General features: G+C 37.8%; 3 protein-coding genes across 3 annotated transcripts in view; all 3 read left to right on the plus strand.

The window, feature by feature from the left end:
- Positions 1–1,847: 1,847 nt before the first annotated feature.
- On the plus strand, positions 1,848–3,167 carry LOC147426171 (uncharacterized). Its single transcript, XM_086498181.1, has one exon. The coding sequence runs from the start codon at positions 1,848–1,850 to the stop codon at positions 3,165–3,167; it is 1,320 nt and encodes a 439-aa protein (XP_086354307.1).
- Positions 3,168–3,963: 796 nt separating this feature from the next.
- Positions 3,964–7,340, plus strand: LOC147426172 (uncharacterized). Its single transcript, XM_086498182.1, has 6 exons — positions 3,964–4,192; positions 4,296–5,317; positions 6,577–6,646; positions 6,750–6,822; positions 6,918–7,171; positions 7,270–7,340. The coding sequence occupies exons 1-6, from the start codon at positions 3,964–3,966 to the stop codon at positions 7,338–7,340; spliced, it is 1,719 nt and encodes a 572-aa protein (XP_086354308.1).
- Positions 7,341–11,141: 3,801 nt separating this feature from the next.
- Positions 11,142–12,288, plus strand: part of HCF106 (Bacterial sec-independent translocation protein mttA/Hcf106) — a 32,796-nt gene continuing 31,649 nt past the window's right edge. Inside the window, exon 1 of the mRNA XM_086498062.1 lies at positions 11,142–11,403. Coding sequence (XP_086354188.1) covers positions 11,196–11,403 — 208 coding nt within the window. The 5' untranslated portion in view covers positions 11,142–11,195. The remainder of the gene's footprint in view (positions 11,404–12,288) is intronic.

Genomic DNA, 12,288 nt, shown 5'->3' on the forward strand with positions numbered 1-12,288 from the left:
CTTCTCAATCGATCTCATCTCAACTTTGAGCTTTGAAGTGTTCCTACCACTAATTGGAGTCAATTTCCACATTGTCACATCTCTCGCTTATTCCTTAAAAAAATTGCATTTTCTCTTTGACTTGCATCTTCTTTTATTCATTTGCTTGCAGTTAATGTTGGGCTTTATCTCTCACTTGCACCTGCTCTTTCTCCTTTGCTTGCACTTAATATTGGATGCTCTCACTTTTACCTGCTCTTTAATGTATATTTCTAGGTTGTTGTGGTATCAAGATTGTCCCCTCCTAGGTTTTTTACATGGAAAATTTTCGATTCACCATTTTGTGGGCATATTATACTCATTAAATCAAAAGAATTTTTATATGTATTGATCTTTTCTCCCATATTTATAGCAAAATATGCTTATTTATTGGTGGCAATTTGATCTAAGGTGTTTCTCAATGCCATGTCATGTTGACCTAAACTTCTCAATTACATCTTGACTTTGAAGCTTTGAAATTGAAGTATTTCTAATGTTGTCTGAGGTTGACTACCATGTTGCCACTTCTCTGATCTATTTGTAAACCTACCCTTGCCTCTAAATCAACATTTACTCTCTCGCTTGCACCTACACTATCTCCTTTGCTTGCACTTTTAATGTTGGACTTGGACTCTCACTTGCGTCTGCTCTTTCATGTATACTTCTAAGGTAGAAGAGGGATATAAAAGATATGAATATATACACTTTACTAGATGTAGGTTTTACATGGCTACAAAAAATGTATGAAGCTTAAAAGGCAACTTTTTGTTGAGGTGTTTTTATAAGAACTGCACTTTAATAATCATAGATAAGAGAAAGATAATACTTCCTTTTCTTTTACTGCATCTTATTTCTTAAAATGTTTGTTGTTCAATTACAACATCAGGTATGGCCCCTCTTAGGTTTCTTACTGGAACTCGAGTTCAACGATTAAAAAATTTGAGTGTAACACGCTCAATACGCTGTAGCCGTGCACGAGATAAGACATACATGACAAACCAAAGGAGATGCAATGCATTAAATATGGAAAACTATCACAGGACATTTGAGGGTGGGACTTTAGAGCAAAGAGGAGAAGCACATACAAACGACTTCGGTGGTCAAAGAAACAATGTGAATGCAAGCCAGAGAGAAATTACATATCCTACTACTTTTGTGGTGGGTGATGCATTTGCAATACGAGTTGGATGTGGCTCTATCTTAAACAATATAAATTCAGACACAATTGAAAATCATCATCCATCTACTTTTCCATTTCTTTTTGGTGATTGTAGTCTACACCATATAGATAGCATGATTTTTCAGTGTTGTTTTTGTAATGCATATCTATGGAAGTGTGAGGTGGAAAGTACCTCTCAGGGATTTGTAAGTAGGTATTGATGTTCAAAGGGAAAAGTTGCCTTGCCTCCTTTGCACAACCCTCCAGAGGTTTTGGAAACTCTTTTGAGTAATGATATGAGCACAGCAAGACATTTAGAAGAAATATACGAGCATACAATAACTCCTTATCTTTTGTATCCTTGGGTGCTCATGTAGATGACCAAGTCACTAGAGGTGGGGGTGTTTATACATTTCGGATCAATGGGTTAACATTTCATTGCATTGGATCTCTATTGCCTAATGCACCACAACAACATTGTCCAAGGTATGCACAACTATACGTGCATGACACAAATCATGAATTGAATAATAGGTTACAAGGAGTTTTTTCATTAGATTCTCGAGTAATGCATCAATTACAACATATGATGCATGTATATAATCCATATGCACGTGTACTTTCTACTGTAAGAGACCATCTAGCAGTGACACCACATATCAATTTAAGGATGGTTATTGAGGAGACTCGAGCCACCTCTAGACAGTATTCTGTTCCAATTGCAAGTGAAGTTGCAGCCATCATGCCTGGTCAAGGTGATGACCTTGATATTGGTCATCGAGATATTCAAATCTTTACACATAGTGGGGTTGTTAAGAGAATTTCAAATTTGCACAGGTCATATATGCCATTGATGTATGTTATATTGTTCCCAAATGGAGAAGATGGATGGCATATAGGGATTCCTCTTTGTGGAGGAGATACGAGACAAACGATTACTCAACGTGATTTTTATGCGTTTAGAATTCAAGTGCGAGAAGATAGCAACAAATGTCTTCTGCGTGGAGGAAGATTGCTACAACAATATATAGTAGATGCTTATAGTAGTATTGAAGAGTGTATATTAGTATGGGTACGTGATCATCAGTCAACACTACGTGTTGAAGTGTACCAAGGTCTTGCTGACATGCTTAATGTTCATGATGTTCCAAGAAATGTATTTGGTAGAGATGTAGGAAGAAGAGTTGTTTTGCCCTCTTCTTACACTGGAGGTGCAAGATTTATGCATCAACTTTATCAAGATTCAATGGCAATTGTTAGAAGAATGGGAAAACCTTATTTGTTTATAACCTTCACTTGCAATCCGAAGTGGGATGAGATCACTGATGCATTGCTACTGGGGCAAACTGCTCAAGATCGACCGGATTTGACTACACGTGTCTTTTATGCAAAATTTAAAGACCTAATGGCATTGCTAACCAAGAGGTCCTTCTTTGGAGTGGTATCTGGATATGTATCTGTAATTGAATTTCAAAAGAGAGGTCTTCCACATGCTCACATACTTCTAATATTACAAAGCTGCTTCAAGCCTGTTGATGTGGCACATTACGATAGATTTGTGTGTGCAGAGCTACCCAATAAAATAGTTTTTCCTGATCTATATAATGTGGTATGCCACTCAAATATTCATGGGCCATGTGGTGCATTCAACAGAAATGCTCCTTGCATGGTGGATGGAAGATGTAAACACCATTATCCTAAACGATTCTCACCTACAACTAGAGTTGATGAGGATGGATATCCTTCTTATATGCGATGCGAAAACAGTGGTACTGTAATAGTCAAAGGAAACATACTGGATTGTAGATGGATCGTGCCCTATAATCCCTTTTTGTCCTTGCGATATAAGGCCCACATAAATGTTGAAGTTTGCTCAACAATTACAGCTGTCAAATACCTTTATAAATATGTGTACAAGGGACATGATAGAGCCATTATGCACTTGCAAGATTCAGAGGGTATCATGGATGAGATTAATTTTTGTACTTGAATACAAGGTATGTATCCACGTCAGAGGCATGTTGGCGTATCTATGCATATGGTATGCATAGTGAGCAACCAGTTGTACAAAGGTTACAGGTCCATTTGCCTTTGCAAAATAATGTGGTCTTCAATGATGGAGACAATTTGCAGGATGTGCTAAGAGAAGGCAGAAATCAAAGAACCACTCTAACAGAATGGTTCAAAACTAATGAATTGCATGAAGATGCACGATCATTAGTATATGGTGATTTTCCATGCGAGTGGGTTTGGAAAGCAGGGAGCAAAAAATGAAAAAGAAGGCAAAGAGGAAATGTTATTGGAGGTATGTACAACATTTGTCCCAGTGCTGGTGAAAAGTATTATTTACGTATGTTATTGAAAGTTTGCAAGGGATGTAGATCTTTTGAGGAATTGCGTACTCTTCATGGATATGTATACTCTTCGTTCAAAGAGGCTTGCCTTGCTCGAGGACTGTTGGAAAGTGATGAGGAGTGGAGTGCATGCTTGAGAGAAGCTGCATTGCAACAAACAGGTGCTCAATTAAGAAATTTACTTGTGATTATTTTAATATTTTGTGCTCCATTGCATCCCAAAGAACTTTGGGATAGATTTTCCAGCGAAATTTCCGAAGACTATGCTCATCGCCACATGCACTTGGGGTCAACTCATGCAAATGACTTGGCATTGTTGAACATTGAGGAGATCTTGCAACAATATGGAAGCATCTACATGAATTTGAAGGCATGCCTATGCCAAACATATCAGTATCAATAAGCAGACATAATGGATTTTTGGACGAAGAGATGGCATTTGACGTGTTAGAACAAGCATCATTAAGTGCCCGCATGGAAAGGACCTTAAATGATAGCCAAAAAAGAGCCTATGACACCATATTGGATGCAGTTCATGATGGTAATGGTGGAGTTTTCTTTTTGGATGGTCCTGGTGGATCAGGTAAAACATATCTTTATAATGCTTTACTATCACATTTACGTTGTGAAGGTTTTGTGGCTTTGGCATGTGCATCCTCAGGTATAGCATCTCTCTTGCTATCTAAAGGTCAAACTACTCACTCTCGATTTAAGATTCCACTCAATTTGAATGCTTCCAGCACATGTAATATTAGAGTAAATAGTCCCTCAGGCAGAGGTTATAAGGCTTGCACGGTTGATAATATGGGATGAGGCACCAATGACATATCGTTATGCATTTGAGACACTGGATAGGACTCTATGTGATATAATGCACAATCAAAACACCTTTGGTGGAAAAGTGATATTGTTTGGAGGAGATTTTAGACAAATATTGCCAGTCGTAGTCAAAGGTTCACGAGAAGATATTGTTGATGCAACATTGTGCCGATCGAGGCTTTGGTCACATGTAAAATTGCTCTCTTTGACTCAAAATATGCGTGTACTTCAAGGTGAAGCCAATAGTTGCGAGCGAGAATTTTGCCAGTGGCTTTTGAATATTGGAAATGGTTGTACAAAGGGAAATCAACACAGCGAGGAAGTGACATTGCATGAGCAGATGCTATTGAACAGTGGTTTGCAGGATTTGATTTCTTGGGTTTATAGAGGGGTAAATGTAAATATTGATCATGTCAATTTTTTCAAGGATCGTGCTATTCTTGCACCTCGCAATCAAGAGGTTGATGAGATAAATGAGTGTGCTTTGCATTTGTTGCCGAGAAGCCCAGTGGAATATCTTAGTGCAGACTCTATTGTACCTACCTCAAATGGGAATTGCCCTCTCTACACAACAGAATACATCAATAGCTTGAATTTTGGTGGTGGTTTTCCTCCTCACCGATTGGTATTGAAGCACAATGCACCTATTATGTTGCTTAGAAATTTGGACCCTCGACGAGGCTTATGTAATGGAACTAGATTGATTTGCAAAAACTTCCATTCAAAGGTCATAGAAGCACAGATAATTACAGGTGATAAGTGTGGTGATAGAGTATTTATCCCAAGAATTACATTTATTCCACCTTCACATCAACTTCCTTTTGACATGAGGCGGCGACAATTTCCTGTACGCTTGGCCTTTGGGATGACAATAAACAAGGCTCAAGGGCAGACTCTCAATGTATTGGGCCTTTACTTGCATACACCTGTGTTTTCGCATGGACAATTATATGTTGCTTTGTCACGAGTAAGATCATATAGAGCTTTTGAAAGTGCATGTAAGGAACGATGCAACAATGCAAGTGGGTGGCGATCCAAGACATAGGTTTGATGTTACTCAAAATATTGTATACAAGGAGGTTTTACAGATGTCAATGTAGACTACAATGGTGTGAACTACAAGCACATGGATTCTTGCATGGGCATGTATAATGTTTCATTGAGGTGCTTCAAATATGATTAAACAAGCATGTATCTATACAATTGCAATTGGTAATGAGTCTAAAGATGAAGCAAACTCTACTAAAAAAATATTGTAGATAAGGAATTTTCCATAGAAAGTAACGTCATGCATATTACATTGAGGCGAACAACGATAGTTTTGTAATGGAAAGGTATACATTGCTCAAATAGCAATGAAATTGTGGAAATATTTGAAGGTCCATGATGGAAATGAAAGTCAGTAATCATGTAGACATGTATCAATTATTATCCAAAATTTGTATATATAATGGTTGTATAAATGGACACTTAGTGTACTTTTGTCTTTCTATATGTTTTTGGCTTATATATAAATGCGATTTGATGTTAGGGTTATGTGTATGAGCATTGATTTTATTAATAACTTTTTAAAATGTAAAAATGGATTTTGAAGAGAAATCTTTAAAACATTTAATGTTTATGCAAAATAAAAGTACATGAAGAGATGTTACATAACATAAGAAATCATTTATCTTTTGCATATACAAATTATTTATGATCCTTTGCCTAAGTGAAGTCATACATGATGTGAAATTTGTATGATAGCAAGAATGCATTAATCTATCAAATTTCAATGATTAAAAAGATGAATTAGATTGGCACATAAAATAGTATACACAAGAAAATTCCATGGAGGGTAAAATTGTATACAAGCGGGTAATATGTATGTCCAATAGCTATGCATAGTTTATAGTTATTAAAATAAAAAGATTGGATAATGAATGAGCTTGGTATGTCATTTTTTTTTCTTTGCATATAAATGTGAGCATACCTCTATGGACACACAAAAGTGTGTTTAACTACGTAAAGGATATAGGCATATCTCGATTGCACTAAGGAAAACATGTCATGTTCAAATTCACGGTAGCACTGTTTTTGACACTTGAATGAATTCAATGTCAACTTAAGGTAGTTGACATTACAAGGACTAGAAAGAATGAGCCAATTGAACGAGTTCATTTTTCTTCTTTTTGGACTTAATTATAATTGGACTTTTTTTTTCTTCTTTGTGTTTTTGCTTTTTAGGTCATGGTTGGGGATATGAAGATTGGCTTTAGAATGGACATAACATATCAAGAGGCATATGCAATTCCAGGTTAATTTTCAATATTGGGTGATCTCAATCAAAAAGATGTTTTTGTATTATTATGTTAAAAAAATTATCTAACTTTTATAAAAAAAACTTTAAAAATGTATAGTTCCTAGAGGGTGGAATGTCCCGTACACACCAACCCAGATAGTGTTAAGCATCAAAGATGACATTGAAACATGGTAATGTCCACAAGCTATTCTATTCATTTATTGATTGCTGACAATATATATCTTAGAGTCTAAATTAGAATCATATTTTACTATTTTATGAATAGGCAAGCTCCACCTCGAGACTGTTTTATTGTTATCATCTTTGAGGATTATCCAGATGGCTATGGTGTACATCCGCTAGGAGTATACCAGGCGCAACGACAAAGAGATAATCAAGATTGGTGGTGGGTATCCTATTTGGGGTATAGTGTGCCAGAGGATTGGGTACGTTATGGTGGCTACAAATGGTCGACTTACCATTACAGTTTTTATGTGCCTCCACCCGAAACGCCACCAACATATATTCTATATCGCTATGGTATAACAAAATCTTTGTTTCTTCTATTTTGTGATCGTTTTATAGTGTATATATTTAAAAACTACTCAATTTTTAAATATTTTTTTCCTTTTTTATAGGAGCATTTGAAGCAATAGAAGGAGATTTTGGAACAATTGCTTCTCGAGTCGCACGCCAACTTTCACTTTGAGCTATATGTCGTATTGTGATGGGACTTATTGACGATAAATAGAGTACTTTACAATATCAAAAAGTATACAAAATTGTGTGACTTTTTGGTCGGATTATGAATGAATGTAGTTAAAACTAAGTAAGAGGTATTTTTGTTGTTGGTATTCTATCCGTAGTGAATACATGAAGTTAATCTTCTAATATAAGTAATAAGTGTCATCTTTGTAATGTCCATCTCATATTTTTATAAGCATCTTTAGTCCTTTGCATTCAATACTTGAGACAAACGCATAGGTATGTCAATTGAGTATACAAAGGATGGATTACTATTTTAAACGTTTTCTTTGGCATGTTTCAGAATAATAATATGTTATCATGGTTGTTGACTCTAAATCCCTCTCCGCAACCTCTCATTGGATAGTGCCTTGAAAGTAGAATATACATGTATACTTTTCAATCAAGTTTGAATTTGCATTAAGATTTTAGTTAGCACACATTTTTTTAAAAAAAACCTAACAACTTAAGGACATTTTATAAACACACATTTACAAAAAACCCCTAACAACTTAAGACCATTCATATGGTGGAGTGAAACTTAGTGCCACAAAAAAAAATTAGTGCGCATTGATTGGACTGGTTCTAAGTTTTAAATTTGATTTTCAAGTTAGTAAGTTTAAACTTAGGAGCTTACCAGACTTTAAGTCTGAGGATAGGTTTTATGACATTTACTTACAGGAAGGATAAACAGGTGTGTCTTGAGAAATATTTGCAGCAATAGAAAGGGATGGTCCAACTTTAAATATGAGCCCAAGATGGAATTTGGGAAGTATGTCAACCTTCACAACTTGAGGAAGAACTATACAAAAAACCCAAAAAGGTGATTTCTTTTTGTAATTATTATGTATATGTTTTTTTCTTTACAATTTAATTGATAAAGCTAAACAACTATTTATTTCTTTTGTTATGAAAGTTCTATAGGTTTTCTTAAAGTGAAGCTCAAAACACAGTGTGATACTCTTCCTCACTCTCTGCCTTTCGTTGTCGGTGTTGTGCTCCTCTCTCTCCCCAAAGTGCCCCCCCCCCCCCCCCCCGCGCCATCCTGATATCTCTATGAGCATAGTTTCTCCTTTGCATCCAATATTTGACTCATGACTAAACATATGTTGATTTAATACACTATACATTGCGCTCATGTAATGAATTGTTACATTTCTTATCTTTTTAGAAAGACCGATTACTACTTAGAAAAGTGTTATGTCGGCAAGCCAAAAAGATAGCTAGCGATGCAGTCTCTTTGTCTCTTTCTCGCACTCCTTTGCTCAATTGCATCGCCATGCCGGTCATCCCCTGCCGTCTGAAGGACGGGTCACACACTCGTATGAATAAAAATCATCTCCATCCTCTACATGATATATATCAGATTTGGGATCAATATGTTAGATCTTTGTTTAGTAAAATTATATGATAAACATGTTAGCTCTAGAAGTATCATAGTAAAAGCCAACCTCTTGATATAGAGTAAAAGCGCCAATATTATTTAGGACATCGAGAATAAAATCCATCGATTTCACTGCGCGATTCAAATTTTGGAGTACAGGATGGTGCAATCGAGACCTGATTTGAAGCGCTATCAGCAGCAGTTGCCGTTGGTGGTCACGGTGCACCCATTGCGAAGCTATGGCAGCCTTTCGAAAATGTCCTGTAAAAGTATTGCGCCTCAATAGGCAGGGACTAACATGAGCCAGAAGAAGTACAATTGAACACGAGTGTTGAACGATGGGGCCCACCAACCATCTAAAGGCACATTAGCTTAATCGTCCCACTACTGAAGCGACGATGCTCATTATCTCTGACTCTACTGTACTAGAAGTTTGTCTCGGTTTAGAGGCATGTCCACTTATTGGGGCTTTTACCCTATAACTCAACCTAAAATGACGACTTGCAAATGCTTGTGCTTGGAGCTACATTAATTAATGCTTCTTTATAAACTTTAGAGAAGGGAATTATTGGCAACTCAATTTGCTTAAATGCAAAATGAGAAATGCCTTTTGATCTTCTTTAAAGGTATCTCAACCTCCATGAGTTTGTCCTACTTTTTGATGCCACAGAGGACATTAAGTGAATGATTATTGTCAAATTTGCATCACCATGCATTCTTAGTGAGAGAACAAGAAGTTCATTGAGAATGTATAAGTAACAAAAAAGCTTTGTACTTACAATATCGGAGGTCCTTCTGAATGATCCTCTTTAATAGATGGTTAATTTACACACAAGAAGATTTAGAAATTTTCTCATGTGGGAAGACGGAGTCTTTTCCAGTGTTTTTCATACAATGAATAACATCATGAGCTTCAGCTCGAGAGGCACCGCATACCTAGCTAGGTACTATTGGGGGCAGGGGACTGTCGGCCCCGATGGTCCCTTGCCCCCAATCGTACATAGCTAGGTATGCGGTGCCTCTCGAGCTGAAGCTCATGATGTTGAGGTAAGTCACAATGTGGGAATTATTGTGAGAATTTGTCCAAAACTTCTTGTGCGCAATGATGTAGACGTCTTTTCGGTTCAAGAGCAAACGCTCCATAAGAGTTGGGACTATGATGCACTTTAAAGGGTATACTTGGTTTTATGGGGTTAAACTAGGGTATACTCGAGAACTTTGGCTTCTATTAAGATTTCATTAGACCCTCAAATGAGTTTTTAAGCACCCTTTTGGGAGAATCTCCCTCTTTTCATGTAAGTCCTCGTGAGTGCTCATATTGCAAATGTGCATGCAACTAATAATGAAGGGGAAATAATAGATCTTTGGAAGTGGCTATTACATGTTGATTGGCAAGCAAGATAAAACAATGTATTATGGCACGATATGTCGCATCAAAACACCGTCAAGCATCATTTAGGGTCAAGCATCATTTAGGGGGTCTGAAAGAGAGGTTTGTTAAAGCTTCAATGGTATCTCATTTAATCAACCGTGGGAGAATTTTGAAGTAGCCATCAAACCCTATGAATTTTGTAGAATTGAGTGATCAAAAGGACGTAGGGAAAACCAAGGGTGCTTTGTTAAAGATGGTTTGACAAAGGGAGAGTGGCTATATGTATCCATTATATGAAAAGAGTGATCAAAAGGACGTAGGGAAAACCAAGGGTGCTTTGTTAAGGATGGTTTGACAAAGAGAGAGTGGCTTTATGTATCCATTATACAAAAAGATATCACTACAAGGAAAACATAAGAACATTGAAATCTAGATCGAATAGGTGGTGCCAACGTCTTCATTAAGCAGTATCTTACAAAAAGGTGTACTATGAACCAATTTACTGTAGATGGGAGAACATGGCAATAACATGCGAAACCAATAGAGAAACTATACATCAACAACCACACACCCTCTTTTTGATCAAGGCGGAAAGAATCAATGGCCTAGATGTTAAGAAACACTTAAACACAATGGTGCCTAGTTTGGGTTTTCGACCGATTGTCCCTTTCTTTACTTTGCAACTCCAATTGAGCACACACATCATGAAATGGGTGGTGATATGCACCTAGTTAGACTACCTAGGAGCAAGGAAGACCTTAGCTTTGATGAACTTTCACTTCTCGAAAAGTACACACCGAGTGTGTAGCATGTCACAAATCTCGTCCGTGACTGCCATTAGGGTCGGACCCATGACCCGGGTCATGGTGGAAATACACTCAACCAACTAAGCTAGCTCCTTTGGACGGTGTTGACGTTGTTCTTAAGGCAGAGAAATGTCCAAAAAGGGATGTTTTGGCCACCTATTTGGCAACAAGGTCCAAGCATAATAATTACTTTGAACGTGCTAAAACGTAGCAGATAAGGAGTAATATCACTGTGGGCAGAGTGGGGGCGAAGTAGCAATGGCGGGAGGAGCTGTTGTGCTGCCTACCTCACCGGTAGGAGCTCGAACTAGCTGGACGCAGAAGGAGCCTGCTTCCCTCTCGAACTCGCCGCGCGCTTACCATCTTCACCTGCGCTTCCCTTCCCTCCCACGCTCCTCCTTCTTTGCTTGGGACGCTCGAACCCATCTCGGCTCTCCTTCACTAAGATCGCTCCTCTCTTCGACAGGTTGTCTTTCTCTTTAGTTTCCCGTTTTGCCTCTCGTCTTATTGGGGCCCAGTCTTGAAACGTTGTTGGCCAAGGGTCACATTCTACCAGACAAGAGCCACGCCTTAGATATCTCCCATTGACGGACATCTGGGCTCTTTTTCCTCTTACGTCTGCAAAGAGTCTTTCCATTTCAATTTCATGTGGTTTGAGATGATTGGCATGCTCATCAACATATGTATTAGTCAGAAACTGCCAAATTTTACCAGGAATCATGCCTTCTGGATGGAGACTTCTTGAATTTTCCAGTTTCCATAGCCCTCGAACGTGTTTGAAGTGTTGACCGTTCTGCAAGGGCTGCATGGCAAGTATGTGTGATGCACAAAGATTATGCCTAAGAAAGAAGCGTTCTTCAGACAAATATATTCAAAGAAGGTGAATGGACTGGAAGACTGGTGATTATCAGATGTTTGCATAGGCTTGGTTGAATCATCGTTATTGAGGGTGAAGGTGATGCTTCAAGCTTTGCTAAGTTTTAGAGCAATGATACTGTGCATATTTCTGTCTCACTCAAATGTGCAATGGAGCCTTTCAAGGGCTGAACTTACAAAGGATGGTGAACTCATGGGGTAGGGTAGCGTTCTTAGATGGCACCTATGTTAGATGTTTTGTTAGCTCTAGCCTGGTAACTTGAGAGGTAATTTTATGGTCACTTGGATGTCAATGTTGTCACCGTTCTTATGCAAATTTGACATAGGTTAGTAAAAGGGGGGCGGTCATACTTGGAAGGTGTGATGGATGCACAAACAGAAAAGATTGCAATCTAGCCTTCGTTTTCGAGTATGGCTTTGTGTTGCCAATGAAACTATTTCCCCTCGTTACTGGTTTTTAGAAGGTGTCTGAAAC

The sequence above is a fragment of the Adiantum capillus-veneris genome, chromosome 24, assembly GCF_014529385.1.
Source record: "Adiantum capillus-veneris isolate H3 chromosome 24, ASM1452938v2, whole genome shotgun sequence".
Taxonomy (NCBI): domain Eukaryota; kingdom Viridiplantae; phylum Streptophyta; class Polypodiopsida; order Polypodiales; family Pteridaceae; genus Adiantum; species Adiantum capillus-veneris.

Bases quoted from the DNA above. Each gene is read 5' to 3' on its own strand.
- LOC147426171 (XM_086498181.1), top strand. From the start codon at position 1,848: ATGGTTATTGAGGAGACTCGAGCCACCTCTAGACAGTATTCTGTTCCA.
- LOC147426172 (XM_086498182.1), top strand. From the start codon at position 3,964: ATGGCATTTGACGTGTTAGAACAAGCATCATTAAGTGCCCGCATGGAA. The intron at 4,193-4,295 runs GTATAGCATCTC...TAGAGTAAATAG, and splicing joins TTTGGCATGTGCATCCTCAG to TCCCTCAGGCAGAGGTTATA. The intron at 6,647-6,749 runs GTTAATTTTCAA...AAAAATGTATAG, and splicing joins AGAGGCATATGCAATTCCAG to TTCCTAGAGGGTGGAATGTC.